The sequence below is a fragment of the Lates calcarifer genome, linkage group LG12 (assembly GCF_001640805.2).
Source record: "Lates calcarifer isolate ASB-BC8 linkage group LG12, TLL_Latcal_v3, whole genome shotgun sequence".
In the NCBI taxonomy this organism is placed as follows: Eukaryota; Metazoa; Chordata; class Actinopteri; family Centropomidae; genus Lates; species Lates calcarifer.
Window position 1 is genome coordinate 18,582,425 of NC_066844.1, and position 20,393 is coordinate 18,602,817.

Consider the following 20,393-nt stretch of genomic DNA (forward strand, 5'->3'; position numbering starts at 1 on the left):
ATGTGCTGATCATATGGCTTTAGTTGGCTTTCTTCTGAAGGCAGATATATTTCAAAAGAAAGAATTAGAATCTTTAATGTCAAACCTTCCTTTCAGTGAAGATGATATGAAACCTGTAGAATTTAATGACAGCTTTGGGATGTACACTCATTTGCCACTTTATTAGCTACACCTATACAATCATTGTACTGGTGTAGCTAATAAGCAAAAAAGCACTGCCATGAATTTTCATCATGTACCTTATTTTTGAATGCAGTGTAATTGTCCTGCAGCTCCACCTAAAGAGAGTCTGACTACCTAAGAAAGCAGTGGCTGTTGTGGTCGTTGTTGTTACTTTGGATTCAACACAAGAAAATGGGCACACCTCTGCCAGGCACTCAGAATGTTAAATATTTCTTTTTCCTTTCTACTGATTTTGAGCCTCCTCTGTGAATTGTCTCCGCCCTAAGCCCGGCTGAGGAGTCCAGACCTGTTTGTCAAGTTGAAGAACAATTTATTTTTTTCTTTTTCCCTTTCATGATTTAAAAACACTTGTCAGTCTTCAGCTTTTTATATGAAGTCCTGTATAGACAAATCCTGGATGAGACAAATTGGTGTGATTAAGTGCATTGCCGCTGGTGTAGTTTTAGTGTTTGAAGACCATTAAATCTGACAGTTTATACACGGCTAAATCATGAAAACCTGGAGAGACATCAAACATTAATAGTTTTCTACAAGTAAGTCATTGCATTTCTTTATTGGCTTTTAGTGTAGGTGTATTAATCATCACTTGAGGATTTTGTTACTTCGTTACTGTGCACAATAGGAAAAGTTAAACCACTTGGCTGCAATGCCAAAGTTTGTGTCAGACATTTTGATACGTGTCATTGAGACATAAGTTTCTCTTTGACTCATCGCAGACTCAGGTGCTCAGTATGCCCCTGTAAGGCGTTTCTGTAATCATACGCTATGTTTGTGTGTTGTTGGCTCGATCCTTCATTACAAATGTAACACACGCTGTCAGACAAGCCTGCACCAACATGGTACATGGCAAACCAGAGGTGCTGTTAAAAAGAATGCTGACAATGACTGAGAACTTTTTGATTAAAATAACTCATCATCAAAGACTGAGGATGACACAGACATTTCATTCATCTACTGTGTTGTTCCAGCATTTGCCTGTAGGCAGTTGGATGAAGCAGAGAAGAAAAGCATTCACTTGATTTTCTTTTCTCATTGAGGTGTGAACGTATTTACTCTGCAGATAGTCTTGGGGCATTCTGACATGCTGTAGTAGACAGAGGCATATTGTGTAGATTACATAACATAGAGGTACAAGTGGTACCTGTGAGCACAAGACATTCTGTTAACCCTGGGTTAAGATGAGGAAAGGGAGGGAACCGGGGCTCGACATCAATCAATCACAGTAATGCAGCCAAGTTTCCTTCAATTTTGCCATTTCACTTGTCACCATGTCCTCACCCCATACTGCACACTTACATATCTGTTTTTTCGCTACAGCTTTTATTGTTAGGACATATGTTTGATCCTATTCTTGAAGTATGAGCAACGGTATTATTCACAGGGGTAGATCTGGCAAGGGTGCAGGAGCAAACATGACATCAAGATGGACCTATTTCAGGCTGTCAACAAAGTGGCCTCCGGAACTGCCTGTCCTTCCTGTTACAACAAAAACAAAGCACATTAGTTTAGCAATACTGCAGAGAGGAGGAGACTGTATGATTCTGGCTCAGTGTCATCTGCAGAGTAGTAGTAGATAATATAATGCCTCCTACAGGCAGATTGGACAACTGGTACTAAATGAATTACTGTTGCAATGTTTTAACGAATGAATGTATACGTGAATTTTAATGAATGAACTGAGGTTCTGGATCTAGAAGGCGTAGGTATGTATCTACTGTAACCTACAGACCCTCTGTACTAGCAGAATCACCAGCAGCTGCAACAGCTAACAGTAGGTATGTCTTTCTTACAGTATGTCTGTGTAGCAGAGACAGTCAGGCGGGATTCCCCCTGCAGGGCAAACAATCAGATCAGCTCCCAAGAGACACCTCAAGGGTCATATAAGACAAAGATACAAAATACAGTTATATGGTTAAATGAGTTAGATGTGAACAAGAAAAGATACATTTTACTCTAGCCTTCACACTAAACAATAAATCAGTCTTCTCAACCTAAACAACCATATATGTTGTTCTGTTTGTTGGGATTGCTGATGCAATCCCAAGGAGCATATATATCACTCTCAATTTTGCCCTTTAAATATGGCTAGCTAGCTTAGTTTAGCACTCTCAGCAGTGCAGGGTGTTACTACCCCCAGCCAATATAAAGTCCTGCACATAACCCTAATACAATGGCAAATGCCATTTATACACTTCATTATTGTATGGATAAAACAAATTAGATAAGACACATGAACACTGAGTTTTAGAGGTGCCAGGCTAACTGTTGTTACAGTTGTATGTTTGTAGTGTTCTGTCCTTTTCCTGTCTTCCCCCTAGCTCCATCCAGGTGATACCTGACGAGCCATCAATGAGCTGCACCTGGCGTTAATGATGTGCTTACAAGCTCCTTTGCCAGTGTCAGAAGGCAGAGGCTCCTAGTGTGCTGACTCTCAGCTTGTTTCTTTTTTGTCTTCGTTGTTTGATGTTTTTGTTTTTATGGTAATAAATGCCATGAATTTGGCTGTTTGTAAGATGGTTTCTGTGGCTGATTTGGGTCAATGGTGAAATGTTGTGCACCCCATAGGGCCACCCAAGGGTGAGGCATAACACTGTTTACCCCTGTTTCCACTATTTATACTAAGCTAACTTTCTCCTGGCTGTAGTCTTATCATTTAAGGGACAGATATGTGGAGAGTGGTAACAATCTTTTTGAGTAACTGCTCATGTAATTTTAAATACTGAATGCAGGTTTCTTTTGCTAGTCATTTTGTAATTCCTTAAAAGCAGAGTGAGCACAGGTTTTCACAGCCCACACTGAGCAGAAATGTGAAGCATGATAAGATTAAAGGTAGGGTTTTCAGCTCTCACTGTCTTTTCAGACCACCTGCTCCAGCTATTGTTGTGAACAGATTTGTGGATACAGAATGTACATGTTGTCTTCCATTCCATGTTCTGAAAATGCCACGTTGAGGTGTAACCAAACAACGGTCTGCTGAAAGCGAAAAATGGTGGGTGGGATTGTGGGATTTGTGCAGTTTTCTGTCCTTAACTTCATGAGAGCTTGTATAGCCTTGGGTGCGGCACCACCACCCAATATTCATGTTCAGACCTGTCCCTCCAGGGCTGAAAAGGTCTCTTAAGTAAGCTGTTTACTGGAAGAGAAAAATACCTCCTCCTAAAAATTCCTTATGAAATCACCTAAATTACATAAGTACATTCACAGATTCTCACACACAATAGCTTTTGTATTTGTTGCACTCTATACTACACTAAATGTTGGATTAGTTTGTTTTGTATGTGCTTTGTGTGACTTTTAAATATATGCCGTTCTAAAATAAGTGATTAAAGGTGTAGGGAATATGACATTTCTTGACTTTCTGTTGGAATGCATGACCTTCAATTTGTTTTGTTATAGAAAAACTCTTGGTTTAGTATGAACCTGGACCCAGGCAGGCTGGGACTTGTCAGGTGTTTCAGAGAAAAGGTTAATTGTTTGGACTATCATCTCTTAAGTAAGGTTTCCTTCTAGAGTAGTATTAAAAGTACAACTTGTTTTTGTGTGTGTTGACATAGTAGAATAGCTGGATCCCTTCAGGCTGATTACAAATAATTGAACTATAATGTTTTCACTCAAGTGTTATGAAACAGAATGCATATGGAAACGTGACAACAAAATACAATGGAAGGCCACGTAAATTACTGTTTGAGGAAGATTTATTGTTGAGCAAACAGGACTCAAGGTGTTGTCAACAGCAGAAACACTGAAAAAAAAGTTTTTCTAAGTCGTGAAGACTATTGTGAGTGATGTACATTTCACTGTCTAGGTACAGCAGATTTAGCACAAGGAGTTTAGCATGGTGGTGGTTTATTTTTTCACAAATTACTCCCATTAAAAAAATTGAAATTCAAAGTTACAGGTTTCACAGTGCTTTGCATTGGTCAAAGGACAAGGTGGAACAACAGAGAAAAACAGATACAACAGTGCCACCTGTTGGATAAAGCAGTGTGGTGCAGTGATCACTGAACCACCAGCAGTGACTCAAACTACAGTTGACAGTAAAGAACTACACAAGTTTTCAGAGGGCTCATCCGTTAACACCTGTTCATTGAGGCTGACAGGAAGTTGTGTTTACACCTCTTACAGTAGAAACACACCCATTATTTGGTGAAGGCACGTCGGTGAATGAACCATTAAAGAACTGGATGATAAAGCAGAGAAGGTGCATTTTTTTCTTAACATCCCAGACCAAAAAAAATCACAAATCCAAAATCATCACTCCACAGCCACAGCTTCGGCCTCCACCTGCTCCTGCTCCGGCTCTTTCTTCTCCACGACAGCTGGCTCCTCGATTGCCGCCTGCTCCTCCTTCTTCTCCTCCTGCTCCTCCTCCTTCTTCTCCTCGGTCTTGACCACCACAGTCTCTGTCTTGGTGACTGTGGTGCTCTTCACTGTTGCTGCCTCAAGGGGGGCGATGGGACTGGTGCTGGCTTTGATTCCACCAAAGGAGCAGCTGACGTAGGACGGGGTGCGGGAGCTCTCCAAACCGTAGGCGCTGTAATTCACAGCTGCACATTCAGAAGTAAAAGGTTGTGGTTTTCATGGATACAAAAGTGGGCAAAATGTTGTAGCAAAAGAGTTCACATTTGAATGTATTTATGTGCACATTGTACTGTATTTTATAGTGATCTGAATATCTTTTTGTGTCTTCAAAGACTTTGGGGAGTTGTCAGCTGATGTCAGAAACAGGACCTAATGTGGGCCTGAACAACCTATTCAGACATGTGAAGTAGTTGTGTCCAAATAAACATGGCTTGCATTTGAATATCAGTCTCTCTCCATTTATTTGATGCACTTCCACCAACTCAGTGGTTTTATATTTAAATGAAGTCTAGACCATGACCAAGAGTCTTCTGCTCTCCATTTTCTCAGTCCTGTTCATAATGAAGAAAGAATTGTTCCTGTTGTGTTGCTCATTCGTTGTTTGAGAATGTGAAGAGATACATAACTGCAGCTTCCTTTGACTGTAATGTGTCTATGTCAATAGGAGGTTGATAGTGTATAGATCATATGTTATGACATATCTTATCTCAGTAAGACTTGAAAGACTGAATAGCATTAATCCTGAATTAGTCTCCATACTTACTCATACATACTGTAATATGCAAAATCAACAATAATGGTGAAACATTTTAACTATTTGCACCAACATAGAACATGAACTTACAAGTCTGCTTGGATATATTGGTCTTGATTCCAGTTGCTAACCTGAAGAGACAAATGGAAAAAGATGAGAACAAGCAAAATATCATTAGTTATACAGAATAATATTGCTGTAAATGATACAGTTCACAGTAACACCTTACCTGTCCTCCTCTCCCTCCAGCAGTTTCCTGTAGGTGGCAATCTCAATGTCCAGGGCCAGCTTCACGTTCATCAGTTCCTGGTATTGGCGGACCTGCAGGGCCATGTCCTGCTTGGCTCTCTGGAGAGCTTCCTCCAGGTCTCTGATGCGGAGTTTAGCATCCTTCACTGCCAGCTCACCACGCTCCTCAGCCTCCGCGATCTGAGTTTCCAAACTGTTTCGCTAAAAGTGGGAAAAAGTGAATTGTGGTCTAAGCACTTGATACTGTAGTCTTTATGAGGACGGGTATTTCTAAATGTGCTAAATTCATAAATGAAATAAAGTTATTAAATCAAATCTCTAATCCTCACCTGTGCTTTAACTATGTCAATTTCAGACTGGAGCCTCATTATTCTGCGGTTCATGTCAGCAATTTCAGCCTTGGTTGACTTCAGGTCGTCGCCATATTTGCCTGCGGACTGCTGCATTTCTGCATACTGATACAGACAGGGACAAGTCAAGACTAACACATCAAAATGCAGCAAGATCATAGATATCATTTAACTGTTGTGAAAGCCTGCTGTCATTCCAGGAGTTTGTTTTTAGCCTCACATTTGGCACAATTACATATTGAGTTCAGCATACAGTGATGTGCAGTCACCAGATGGACAGTGTCTAGTTTCTGTTGCAACATTGAACTTTTGAGAAAATGACAGTTAAGGTAAAATAAGTTGAGGTGAGTTGAAAGAAGAAGGCACACAAACACAAACGAGAGAAGACAAGAGAGGAGAGCTTTGGTAGTGGGGCTTAGTTTCAAATATAGTCTCACCTTAGACTGGTACCATGATTCAGCCTCTGCTCTGCTGCGGTTGGCGATATCTTCATACTGGGCACGCACTTCAGCGACAATGGCATCCATGTCCAGGTTACGGCTGTTGTCCATCTCCACCACAACAGATGTGTCCTTGATCTGGCCCTGGAGCTCACAGATTTCCTGCACAGGAAAACACACGAACAGAGGATAAATGGCTATGGAAAAACATTATTTGAAGATACATGTTTTAAGATGTCCTATAGCTAAATCAATTATTTACAACTCCATGACTGAAAAGTAAAGTTAGATTATTACTGCATCATAGATCTGCCTCAGGAACTCAATCTCATCAGAGAGCCCATCCAGTTTGGCCTCCAGTTCCACTTTGATCATGTAGGCTGCATCTGTGTCCTGCAAGGTAAAAGACAGCACTCAGAGAAAATCAGTGGTGCATATAGGCCTGACTCTGATGTACAAATGGACATTGTGTGCGCTCATTAAGTTCGAAGGATAATTATAGTTTCAAGATCAAGAATATATTAGAAAACTCAAACAGACCTTCTTTATGAGGACAAAGTTGTTCTCACATTCATTGCGCTTGTTGATCTCATCTTCATACCTGGAAAATAGAAAACTTTCATTTAATTTTAATCCTTATACCTGTCTCTTGAACTCCATCTGACCAATATTTATAGAAAAGATCAAGCCAGCAAACACCACCTTGGATTTGAATATAACTCTGGGAAAAACAGATTAATACATTACATATCACGTCATTATTTGAATGTCTGTTGGCGTTTGCACTGATTCAAAAATTCTAACTAAATGGATTCGATCTAGGGAGACGTTAGCTTATTATTGCAGCTATATAGTGGTATCTATGTATATGTCAGCTAGTAGGAAGCATGAAAAAAGAGACCACAGTACAGAAATGGCAATTGAGATCATCTGGGAACAGATGAAAATAACACAATACATAAGAATGGATTGTCAACATGAATGCAACATGAGTGTGTGAATATAATTCGTCCAGCAGAGGGCACTGACAAGTAAATTTTTACAATGTAAAACATTCTGTTTAGTATTATCTGTCACAGTTTAAAAGAAACAAGTGGAATTGTTATCAGTATTCTTTGTTTATGTTATGTGTTTATGAAGAGAAGCCAACTGTTGGTTGATATATTGTTATTAAATTTTTAAATGAAATGAAAAAAATCTAGTATTGATTGGGCAGTAGACAAGATACCTCCCATTACTGCACCACCACGTACACTACTACTGCACATACAATCAGATCTTGACTCTAAGTTGTGAAATAAAATTCTGTGGGTCTGGACGATGACCCAATTTCTACTAGAAGTTCAACTGCACTCACTTGGTTTTGAAGTCCTCAACCAAGCCTGTCATGTGATGCAGGTCAGACTCCAGCTTGACCTTTTCATGGCCCAAGTTATCTAGCTGCTTACGCAGGTTGGCAATGTATGCTTCGAACATGGCATCGATATTGGAGCGAGATGTGGTCTGTTCCTGCAGAAGTTTCCACTTGGTCTCGAGCATTTTGTTCTGCTGCTCTAGGAAGCGTACCTGCAGAGAGGAAAGTCACTGATCAGTAAACAAAGAGGTCAACAAATAGTTCTGTCTCTTTTGCTTCATTTAGAAAAGGCTGTATGAGTTGTCTTTGTTTCAAACTTGATGGATGAATATATGGATCTCACCAGTGGATACATGATACTGCAAAAATAACTTTCCCCATATTCTCATGTGGGGAAACATAAATGTGTAGTGTGGGAGGGAGGCAGTCAGTGAGACATATGTGTGGTTGACAGAGTAAGAATGCATGTAAACAGAGGGTGGAGTGACTCAAAAAGCATGAATGGCTTCGCTTTGTTTCCTGATGGACATGGACGAAGAAACGCGTGAACATCAACTTGAAAGAAAAATGACTAATTGAACTTCTCCCACCTACAACAACCTCTAAATGTCACATCAATTACTGGTCGCTCTATTCGAACCCATTGTGCCACGTTTCAACACAAAGTGACACTGTTTCCCAGTTGTGACACGGTTCGCCCCTTTACAACTTCTCTATTCAGCACTCTGACCCTTGGGTGGGGTCCTGCTACCACTCAGGCAAACACGATGAGAGACACGCACGGCCCTGTGGGTGTACATTATCACAATGTCATGTAGAGGAGGGGTAGAGTGCTTTGTTTCACAATTTGAAGAATTATTGATTGATTTAGAGGTTAACTTCTACTCTACATGCCCGCTGGGTGACTCCTTAAACAACAGAACTCATTTATGAGTTACAGTGACAGATAACCAAAGAATCTGATCAATCTCCAGTAGTGAACTGTGCAAGCCTATGTCTACTGACTGGATAAGTTGTTTCAGATATTTCTCTAATCTCTGTTTGATAGTGAATGCATAATAGTGATTTATACTACTGTCAAGAATGGCTTTCTTGACTATTACAAAGCCTCATAAAGCGGGTAATTACTCAGATTACTGATTGTCTTTGGAAGATATTTTTTACTGTGGTGATGTACACCACTGAGTATTTAACAGGCTTGTCTTATGAAAACCTTTCCCCTTCCACTCCCACTGTTTTTCCTTCTGTAATTGTTTGTACAGGCCGTGAACATTCAGCCAACAAAGTTTGAAAATAACACAATACATAAGAATGGATTGTCAACATGAATGCAGCATGAGTGTGTGAATACACCTGTCACTTTATCTGCTTTCACAAACACTCCTTTGCAGGATATTGCTCACACAGGGATGTGCCCCTTCAAGCAAAATTGCTCTGCTCTTCATCTCTGTGTTGTATGTGCTCTGTATCCAGGTTGATCCTCTTACCAAGATCTATGATCCCCACATTTGAGGAAGCTAAGCCAGTACTCATAACAGTCAGTATCCTCCAAAGAATCACTGTGCCTGGCTTTAAGCAGGCTGTGTATTGTTATTTACACAGTATTTTACAGGGATTGACTCGAGGATGATCTCCATTGTGAAAATCAGACCTCTTTCACCTTCAGCTATTTTGGCCCTGCAATGCATTAATTTCCTCTGAGGTTCCCTGAGTTCTCTCTGTAATCTCTGTGGAATTTAATGATTTTGTCCCAGTGATGGATACAGAACAGAACATGGAAAACAAAGTGACATACATATGCGCTGTTTGTTGCTAGTGTTGCAGTTTTCCCCATGTAGACTTTATGACATAAAAGACACAATTTCCTACTGGTACAATGATATTTATCTTTAATATCTCATGACCATCTACAGTTGACTGACCTTGTCAATGAAGGAAGCAAAGCGGTTGTTCAAGGTCTTGATCTGCTCCTTCTCCTGGGTGCGGATTGCCTGGATGGTGGGGTCAATCGCCAGGTCCAGGGGGGCCAGCAGGCTCTTGTTCACAGTCACCGCTGTGATGGGGGCCACCACCTCATTGGCCATGCCACCTCCAACACCTCCACCATAGCCCACATAGCCAAACTCTACTCCTCCTCCTCTTTGTCCAGCCCCCCCAGCAACATAGCCACCGACCACCTTAAACCCCCCAGCGCCTACTGCAGCACCACTGCTGCCCACTCCCCCATAGGAGGTGCGGACAGCATAGCTCTGCCTGGCACCACCGACTCCTTGACCTCCGTAGCCGGAGAAAGAGCGGCTGCTGAAGCCTTGGGTTGGACCCCTGGAGGAAGAGGACATGGTGGAGTAGGTGGTGGTCTTCACGGCTCTGACAGACATGGTCACGGAGGGAGTCTGTAGCACTGAGGTGGTGCGAGAGGAGAGACTCTGCTGAGGGAAGGAGAGTCAGGCAGATAGACCCTCCCTGGTCCTCAGTGCTATTTATCAGAGCAGGGGAGGGACCCTGCTGAGGTGTGATTGGCTGATGTCCTCGGCAGGGGAGTGAAGGATTGTTGGGTGGGGGGGTTGTGGGAGGTTGGGGATGAGGGAATGTCAGGGAAGAAAATCGCATCATGTTACACATTTACAACACACAAAGTGTGTTGGAGAAAGAACAAGGGTTGCATAATAGTCACTGTGCCAGTTTCTATAAAACTACTGCAGAAACACTGGAAAATCTTTCAGCTTTGTCTGTTTGTGAAATGTCATTTTCCATGACTGAAACATTACATTGCTTTACATCATAATGACATACGCTCCCAGACACACACATGCACACACACAGCACCAGAATATAAAGTCAAACCTTGGCTATAATGAACAAGCAGATAACTTTACGACTTTCTCTTCTCCTTTACAACAGCTCTCATAGACGTGACATATTGCAAAGTAAATTGTGGTTGCCCCGTGTGATGGGCTTTACGTGTTTGTGGGCAGCGACTGTATGTCTCATAATTGTGGAAGAGCCAATTTCACCCCATGAATACATGGTTGTTCCACCATCCATTTATATTTGCAAGTGTTTTTAGATATGTTTCAACAAATAACCATGTCAAACAAATACTGATAAAAGGTTTAGAAAAAGTAAAAAAGAGAATTAGACTTTCAAAGGTGGTGCCACCTAAAACTTCAAAGTAAAAGCATGCTTTTAAAGAGAGCATATTGCACAATTCTAAGGCGCAGTGTGCAGGATGTTGCCATTATCTGCTGTGATCAGGGGACCAAACCATGCAATGTACACACACGTACACACACACAGAGGGATTATTGATGAACATTCCTTCCATATCAGCTGAGTGAAGAGCAAACAGAGTTTGTCTTTTTATTTTACTCAGGACCCCACCTTAGTTTTAAACAGCTTTCCCCACCCACAAAAGTACTGATAAATGCCCATAAAACAACATAAAAACATTGAGACTGCACATGATAGATAGATAGATAGATAGATAGATAGATAGATAGATAGATAGATAGATAGATAGATAGATAGATAGATAGATAGATAGATCATTTTATCAAGAGTTTTACATAAAACATGTACCTCAGCAGTCATCTCAAACTGTGGAAATCATGATTCATTAGTCGCTGGGCAGATTTATGACTCATGATCTTTTCTGAGCGGTTTGATGACTGTAGTCTAATTTGTACCAGAAGAGCCCCCCTCCCCATTGCCCCCTCAACCAAGATTTTTCACCACACCCCTATTCTTTTGTTTTCCAGGTTTTATCATGGTTATGAAAAAAAGTTCACCTATTTACCAGCTAATGAAAAGCACCAAATCCCAAGGTACTCTGCCATGTGGAAACTGAATGTGAATAGGTAGAGGGTGGGGGGGCATGTGTTGTGGAAAGTACATCTTAACAACCTGAAAGGGACTTTCAGGTTTTGCACCAATCAAAAAATGCATGCTTTGCTTGGCTTGCCTCAAACAGTGACGTGACTCTTCACAATGGGGCTGCTGTGCTAAACTTGGAGGCAACCATATAAGTACAAGTCAGCCAGTTTTTGTTGTTTCATTAACTCAGCTTCTCCGACAACTTAATCAACTGATGAACAGAGCTGCATTTATTTCACATTTGATGGCTTAAACATGATTAAGGCTGCTTTATTCAGTTTTCCAAATGAGATAATTCCTCATTCTTTATGCATGAGAAGAGTAAGAGTGTAAGAAGCTAACCCCCTGACCTTAGGTCTCTTAAGAGGCCTGCAATGTTTTGGTTTGTATGAAGCTGCTATATGACACATCAAGTCAGGAATGTGCTGAGAGAGACACGTACATGCTACAAGTTAGAAAGGAGGGGTGGGGAGAGGATGAGGTGGTGGGGGATCTGAAAAGACAATTAGCAAAGATAAGAAACAAATCTATTTCACAATCACTGACAGATTGACTGAGATATTCAGTGAGGGCAGGGTGGGATGAACAAAGAGTAGAGACAGCAAAGACTAAAAAACTAAATACAGGTCCACTGATGGCTATAGCAAAGATGATGTCATCTCCCCTGCATGCCTCATCACTTTTATCATATGATTATACTAAATCTGCAGTGCTTTATGAACCATATAAACAATACAAAATTAAACTCAAGTCAAAGTAAAAATTGTGAAAAAGTAATAAAAATAATGGGAAATGGAGAAAGAAAATTACAGCTATAAAAGCTTGTTTGTATACATATGTTTTTAAGTAGTGGTTGGTTTCACCATTGGTCTTGAATCTACACTTTGTAGTGGAGGGTCTTATGTGGCCTTCAAATCTATAGGAAATCAGTCATAAAAGTCACTTCCTGCTTCACCCAGTGATGCCTGTTTAAACACAGAACCTCCATGACAGACAGGAACGAAATGTACACCGAGACATGGAGGATAGAGTTAAACAAACTCAAGTGCAGATACACTCAGAGTAAAAAGTCAAAGGCGTGGCTGCAGAACATGCGGTTGAGAGCAGACAGGCACAGGCCTCTCATGCCCTCTAGTGACTATAAGGTGGAAGTGGATGTTTTCCACCTCAGGAAACTGCACAGGAGGTGTGGCATGATGTGGTCTTACAGACCATCAGAAAATCTACTTCATGAAATTTGAGTCACTCTCAAAAGCTGTTGGGTGGGTTGTCATGCAAATTGTTACAGACATTCAAGCCTCACATGTGAATCTTGTTGACAGGCGATCTCCTGATTTTTACTCTAGTGTAACCATGAGGTTGACAGCCATTGAATGGATTCATATAAAAACTGATAGATATACTCAAGGTCCCCAGAGGATAAATTCTACTGAATTTGTTGATCCCTGAAATTGTCATCAAAGCTAGGTGCTTGTGTAGGTTACTAAAGTGTGGTATGTTATGAGTAATTTACTTTTACTCAGGTATTAGCACATGTAACTTTACTATTCTAATGTAAAAGTCTATTGTGTACTGAAGTTTCACCTTCAAGAAATATTTTTACTTCCTCAAATGAAATTAATCATTTGTTTCCACAAGAGAAATGAGAGTATGGGTGACTCTTCACTGTTCTAACTCACCGTTCCTTTTATGTCTTCATGTGAAATGTTTTTGTGCTAGAAATGGACATGACATACCACAGAGAAAATGTCTCTTGGTCGACACATTTCGCTAATCTCTGATGCCTGACCCTGACACTCTGCAAAGTGCCCTGGCCATAAAACTGGAATGTAAATTCACATAAAAGATGAAGAAATTGCCTCTGTTGGTGACTGAAAAGATCGCGGGTGAATCAATGAGGGAGTGATCAAAAGAGGAAGGGAGGATGTAGGGAAATGAGTGTGTATGAGTGCATCACACTCACACGCATGTCTACATTCCTTCCTGGGTCTGTCAGGGTGCACACAGTCATATGAATATGCATCTATGCAAACTGATGTTTTTGACTTTGTATATAAGTGTGTGAGAGCAGTCACTCTGCACTGAAGCTGGAAAACCAAAGTGAACGAGGGAGGGAAGTGAGGTTCATTCAAGGCCACAGCAGGCTGAAAGCAGTAATAATCTGACAGTTGTCCAAGATTTGTGAAGCATATAAACTCCTGTAGTAGTTTCCAGATTCCTGCTGTGTGATACTATGACTCACAGACTCCAGCTTCTCCTCTTTTCTTCTTTTTCTCCTGTCTTATCTGGGGGAGAAGCATACAGTACAAATCCAGATTATTTTATGAGGGAACAAAAGTTATCATTCACAAAATAAAATCTTCATATGTTCACATGATGTCAGCAAGAATGAAACATCTCTTCATTTAAAAGAAAGTATATGTACCATAGTCTTAAGTGGACTTCTTTGAAAAAAGAAAAGTCCAGTTGCCTTCACCTTTAGCACTTAAGACTACCATGACCTGGATGACTGAGACCCTACAAGGACATATATGTACCATACGTTTGCATTGTATATTGAAGTTAAGTCCCTGTTTGTAAATTTCTTGTTTTTTGAGTCCTGGTAGGCAAGGCAAAATGTTGCTAACACACATTCAAACAAACAAGACAGTGGAGACACTGTCATGAGATATGACTCACGCTGATTTAATTCACTGTTCCTCTTTTATATCTGCCTGTCCTTGTCACAGGTCAGAATCTTTGGTGTTTCCTTTACTTTTTCTTTACACTCCCGATCAAAGTTTTCAAACAAATATTTTTTTTCAGTTGTTACTGAAATTTACATGTAAAGTCTTAGTGTTTCTATCATTAAAGCACAGACAAACAAATAATAAAGATTTTTGAAAAAAAAAGAAGAAAGGAATCATGGAATCTTAACCCCTAAATTTAATTTAAATCTTTGACTCATTCAGCAGCTGAACTCGTGGTGTTCTTCCTACAATGGAAAAGAAATATTGTCTGGAAAGTTCGTCCCAGTGCTGTTGCAGAAGTTGCTTGCTTAGGTTGCTTTGCTTTCACCTTCTGTACAGTTTAGCCCAAACCAGCGTGATGGTGTTTAAGTCTAGAGACTGTGTCGGTCTTCAATCATATGAAGACACTAGTTCGGGTCATTATCTTGCAGTAGGATTAACCACTTACCACCTTTCTATTACTTGACTTTGTCTCACCATTCTGAATATACTTCCTGCTGTAGAGTATTATGGTACTAATGGTTCATTTTTAAGAAGCTGATTTTTCTTCGTGTTGAGAATTAATTGCTAAAAGAGATCAGTAAATAAGTGCACAGCGAGGGCCTAGTGTGAAGCGTGAGAAACAGTGAAACTTGATCAACCATGAAGGTGAGGTAAGATCAGGGAAGAAAAGAACTAGATTGTATGGGAGCTCAGGAGGGTGTTTGAGTCTTTGCCATTTTCCCCCTAGGGTTGATTCATTTGTTTTTATTATCCAGTTCTCTGGCGCCCAGTGTGAAAATCCTCTCTGACCACAACTTCAGCTTCAGTTAAACCTCTCCAGGGTCATGCCAGAACACTGGTACTGAGGAAAATAATGCAGTTTCCTTCTGATTTGCCTCATGTATCCTCATATATTTGGTCATTTAACGCACAGAAAACATGTTTTTGGGAGAAATAACAGTATTAATCCTGATTATACAGGTGGGATATCAAATGTAAATCTCAAGATCTGTGCCACAGATAGGGCTTCAAAGAACTGAACTGATATGTTCAGATAGCACCTACAGTATGATTTTCTTTCCTTTCAATTGTATTCGGAGCTAAGTATCCACTAACAAGCTATCCTCTGGGTATATCTGAAGCTCAGGTTTCCCTTTAAACCAGGCAGGTTTCATTGTTAATACTGTCCACCCTATTGACTGTGTTGAAACTTGATTGCAGTTATTCTGATGCACATTTCAGTATTATTACTGAGAATAGTCCTTTCTAAATAATTTTTCATTTTAAGGGTAAAAGCCAGTGAATAGAATATGCCCTCCACTCCCTCTATGTTTAGCTACAACTAAAAGAATCTGTACTTAGTGACTATATCTTGTTTTCAGTTTAGTCTAGATAGGAAGGTAGGAAAAATCAGTTTATTTTGGAGCCTGGTTGACCACAAACTATGCAGCAAATGGTAGACATTATGCCTTTTATGGGCAAACCAAAGGAATTTTGTTGCATGCTTACAGAGTAATACTCATTTTACAAAGAATATTCAACCCTTTAACTTTTGTGTAAACCTATTCCAGCTTTCCTCTTTGTTTAAGCATGTACTGTGTTGTTTCTTTCCTTCATTTGTTGGGAGCTGCAGTTCATGTGATCTCTATAGTTGAGTCAACCAATTTGCTCTGGTTGCTCAAAAGTGACTGTTTTAAGTGTTTTCACAACAGAAAAATGCCTCATACATCTCCTTGGAGACAGAAAATACACTGTACATTAAAACAAAAAGGGAACGTGGGTGAATGAGAGCGTTAGAGAGCAGGGAGGGGGGCAGGGGGCAGGAAAGACTGGGGCGATGCTGAAGTGGGCAGGGTCTGAAAGACCAGCTGTGATTGAGGGAGAAGCAGGAGTATAAGTTCCCCACTTCCCGCTGCCAGCGTCACTTTCTAAGCCGGTCGGCAGCAAGCCTCCACTTCTCATTTTTCATCTCATTCTCTGACTCGCCTAAACTTCTCCAAAATGAGCTACAGAAGATCCACCATGCAGCAGCAGATACCTTCTACCCACATCTCCATGACCCGTTCTGCACCCCGTGCTATCAGCGTTTACGGGGGTGCCGGTGGATATGGTGCCCGCATCTCCTCTGCCTCCGCATCTTCCCTGCGCTCTGGTGCCCCGATGACCTCTTCTTTAAGTGCCTTCAAGCTGAGCAGTGGAATGGTTGGAGGTATGAGCTCTGGTTTTGGTGGTGCTGGTGCATCCGTGGCAGCTGGTGGTGGTGCCAGTGCTGGGATCCTGGGCAATGAGAAGGGAGCCATGCAAAACCTCAATGACCGCCTGGCCAACTACCTGGAGACAGTGAGGAACCTGGAACAGGCCAACAAGGAGCTGGAGATGAAGATCAGGGATGCTCTGGAGAAAGGCGGGCCCGACATGAGAGACTACAGCAAGTATGAACCCATCATCGACGACCTACGCAAACAGGTAGGCAGCAAGGAAAAATCTGTTTATTTTGGAGCCTGGTTGACCACAAACTATGCAGCAAACTATGATTTTTCTAATCAAATAAGTAATGATTAGAAAAATGAACAAATGAAAGTTGAATAAGAAATGTTGTCCAAAACTAGAAAGTTGTGAAGTCTTCGGTTCAAGTAGGTGGTGAGACAGACAAATAAGAAGATGAGAGTTTGGGTGTTTAAATGCTTAAGAAAGCCTTGATGGAGGCTCTGATGTGAGAATCAATGAGAGCATGTGATGACACTCATCATCAAAGACAATGTTTCAAATATACACCTACATGTGGCCATAAAGTGTATCAGTGTATTCATTATTACTCTAGGTTGAAAGCAAAGGTTAAGAATGCTTACACCAGCAGTATTTCTTTTGTAAGTTATCAAATTTCTTGCAAGAGAATGAAGGGTGTGGTTGCTAGGCTCTAACCCCCCACCCCCACCCCGCAAAACTAATTCGTGCCACAAACTGGCCAGAACTTCCTCTGATGAATCACTACCACGAGGGTATCATCATGAGAGACAGACTGAAAGTCTCTCAAGCAACCTTCACCAGACAAAAGCATTTCCAAATGGTCCCACATCTAAATAGCGATTCTACAAGCATGCGCTGGTGTAGGAGGGCCTCAATGTGAAACAGATGTGTGGTAATGAAACACACACACACACACACACACACACACACACAAAGGATCTCGGACCACCAGCGGGAGTGAGTGTGCGCGCGTGCATAAATGCGTGTGAGTGCACTGGTTGTATAACAATCAGCTCCAGTCAGCAGAGTCAAATGTCACATTCTTCTCCAGACTCCACTTCTTCAGTGTCAAATAATGACACGTTTATGGTGGCAGATGTATTTTCCCTTTCCTCTGAGACAGGATACCGACCATGGACACATGAAAAAAAAAAAAAATCACACACTCAAGCACAAAGAATTTTGCAATCCCTGCACATATAAACACATACACTGATATTTAGAAAACAGACAAACGGAGACAGTGCAGCTGGCTGAAAATTGGAGAGAAGAAAAACTCTCTCTGTGACTTATTCAGACAGGAAACCCATTATTCCAACAATGCTAAAACAAACCAGATTCTGTTTTGGCACAGGAACGTCCTCTCTTCCTGTTCTTCAGTTTGCGGATTCCTCTTTTGTAACCAAACGTTACTATGGATCCAACCATGTTGTGGCCCTAACATGCAATCTGAATCTGGGGATTGGTATTGTTACATAATGGAAATATTGATTCAAATCATATGTTCAGTTCTGTAGCTGTGTGAAACATTGCTATCTCATAACATTTGACCAGGCCCCTAAGTTATGCACTGAATGTAGTGGTTCCTGTTTTACCAAAGGTGTTTTTCTACCTTGTAAAATTAGAACAGAACAGAACAGAACAAACACATTTTTGGGGATTTGAGACACAGTAGCCAAAGAATAATAAATAAAAAATCATTTGTCTATTTTTTTTGTGCAGATATTTGATAAGATAGTGGAGAATGCTCGTTATGTGCTCCAGATCGACAACGCCCGTCTTGCTGCTGACGACTTCAAAGTGAAGTAAGTTGTTTTATATTTAATCTCAGTGTCATTTATTCAGTTTTACGAATACCTCGTAAGTGCATGGGGCGAAGCTGAGCCTCTTAGAATAAGATTTTTGCAGTAGCAGGGTTGTATCTGCAGACTGTGAATGCACCTTTTGTAGAACAGCTGGGTCATTTTGTAACTCTATGCCACACAACGCAGTGATAATATGAGCTGGCTGTGTCACTAATAGAGTTTGTGTCTGTGCTGTCCCACAGGTTCGACAATGAGATGGCAATCCGCCAGTCTGTGGAGGCCGACATTGCTGGCCTGAAGAAAGTCATCGATGACACCAACATGAGCAGGATGAACATCGAGAGCGAGATTGAAGCTGTGAGGGAGGAGCTCGCCTTCCTGAAGAAGAACCATGAGAATGTGAGTTGATGTAACATCCTTGTACTTTACTATTATATTCTATCACGGGGCAGTGAGCCCAGCCAGGAATCTTTAAACATTTTTGTTCATTCCTCTCTTTCTGCCCCCCGTCTGTCCTGTAGGAGGTGATGGAGCTGAGGAATCAGATCTCCCAGTCTGGTGTGCAAGTGGATGTAGACGCCCCCAAAGGTCAGGACCTGGCCCAGATCATGGAGGACATGAGGTCCAACTATGAAAAAAGTGCTTTGAAGAATGCAGAAGACCTCAAGCGATGGCACGAAAATCAGGTGATGCAGTGCTAAGAGGGTAATCATGAAGAAATACACTTGTGAATTATTTTGTTGTTGGTTTTTTGTTTTTTTGGCTAACATTTTTTTTCCCATCTCTTTGTCAGATTACAGAGGTACAGGCGCAGGTATCACAGAACACAGAAGCTCTGCAGGGGGCCCAGATGGAGAAGAGTGACTTAGGCAGACAGATACAGACCCTGGAAATTGAACTCGCATCACAACAGAGCTTAGTAAGCACGCATTTTACAAATATGTGTGTCATTGTCTGTTTTTGTTAATTTTATTCACAAACATGTAACAATTTAATCTTCTCTTTAGAAATTCTTAATGCAACCCTGATGATTACAGAACATCCACTCAGAATTTTTATTACATCTTATTGTAAAGCAGCAAATATTTTCCAAATAATCTTTTTCACAAAGGTTGCAGCTTTCCCATGTTCTCCCAAATTAGACTTGCTTGCTGAATTCCCTCATTCCTTCTTTTCAATCCTTTTTCAGAAAGCCTCCTTAGAGGACACACTACACAACACAGAGCTACGAAACAACATGGAAATGGAGAAGTACAACACCCTTATTATTCGCCTGGAGGAGGAGCTGACCAACTTGCGTGCAAACATCCACCAGCAGACCCAGGACTACGAGGCACTCCTCAACATGAAGATGAAGCTGGAGGCAGAGATTGGCACTTATAAGAGTCTGCTGGATGGTGGAGACTTCAAGTAAGAGTTATAAAAGGTGGAGGAGAAAAAACAGATCGAGGCAAGGTGATGATGGTGGTGGAGGTGAATAATAAAGTCATTTGTTATCATGGTTTGCATGGTCAAGTATCACAACATCACTAAGTGAAGCAGCACTTCCAGTTGTCAGTAGTCACGTGACCAATTCAAGGTGAATGTTTTGAAAGTCAAAATGTTTAATTTGTGTTTTGTACAGGCTCCAGGATGCACTAGATGAGCTGGCGGCCACAAGCTAATTTGGAACAAAGGATCTGGGACCATCCCAAGGATGAAAGCAAAGAAACCCACAAATATTACAATTACAGAAAAAAAATGTCCTGCTGGTCCAATCAACTGAAGCCATTTTTTGTACCAAGACCACATACTGTGTAAACCATAAATGATTAAAGCAATTCTGAATAAAGGCATTCTTCCACACCACAATGAAACAGGCAAGGCTGTTTCAAAAGCAACCACTGCCTGACCTGGCAGCAAAATAAAAATGAATAAAACCACTTGTTGACCCACAGTCATGACTCTTACATAATGTAAGAATGTGCATGTTATGTTTTGTGATAAGTTGTTGTCATATTTATTGCACTTTAATAGCCCTCTCTGATTGAAAACCAAAGTTTAAAGGAACTACATGATTCAGATA

The 20,393-nt window shown here is 41.0% G+C and overlaps 2 protein-coding genes across 3 annotated transcripts; one reads left to right on the forward strand and one right to left on the reverse strand.

Annotated features, from left to right (window-relative positions):
• Positions 1–3,860: 3,860 nt before the first annotated feature.
• LOC108884040 (keratin, type II cytoskeletal 8) lies at positions 3,861–10,179 on the reverse strand. The gene is made up of 9 exons (XM_018677658.2): positions 9,615–10,179; positions 7,696–7,904; positions 6,879–6,939; positions 6,636–6,731; positions 6,336–6,500; positions 5,878–6,003; positions 5,529–5,749; positions 5,390–5,430; positions 3,861–4,730 (listed from the first exon to the last, which is right to left on the reverse strand). The coding sequence occupies exons 1-9, from the start codon at positions 10,068–10,070 to the stop codon at positions 4,438–4,440; spliced, it is 1,668 nt and encodes a 555-aa protein (XP_018533174.1). The 5' UTR covers positions 10,071–10,179; the 3' UTR covers positions 3,861–4,437.
• A 6,003-nt stretch (positions 10,180–16,182) lies between these two features.
• Positions 16,183–20,250, forward strand: LOC108884041 (keratin, type I cytoskeletal 18). 2 transcript variants are annotated; one of them, XR_001960972.2, is made up of 7 exons: positions 16,183–16,742; positions 18,246–18,328; positions 18,571–18,727; positions 18,850–19,014; positions 19,122–19,247; positions 19,518–19,801; positions 19,953–20,250. XR_001960972.2 is itself a non-coding variant. In XM_018677661.2 (7 exons), exons 1-7 carry the CDS (start codon positions 16,278–16,280, stop codon positions 19,990–19,992), a joined length of 1,257 nt encoding a protein of 418 aa, XP_018533177.1. In that variant the 5' UTR covers positions 16,184–16,277; the 3' UTR covers positions 19,993–20,250. The 2 variants fall into 2 exon arrangements, 1 of the variants encoding a protein (XP_018533177.1); XM_018677661.2 differs by having other exon boundaries at positions 16,184–16,742; positions 19,518–19,738.
• Positions 20,251–20,393: the final 143 nt, after the last annotated feature.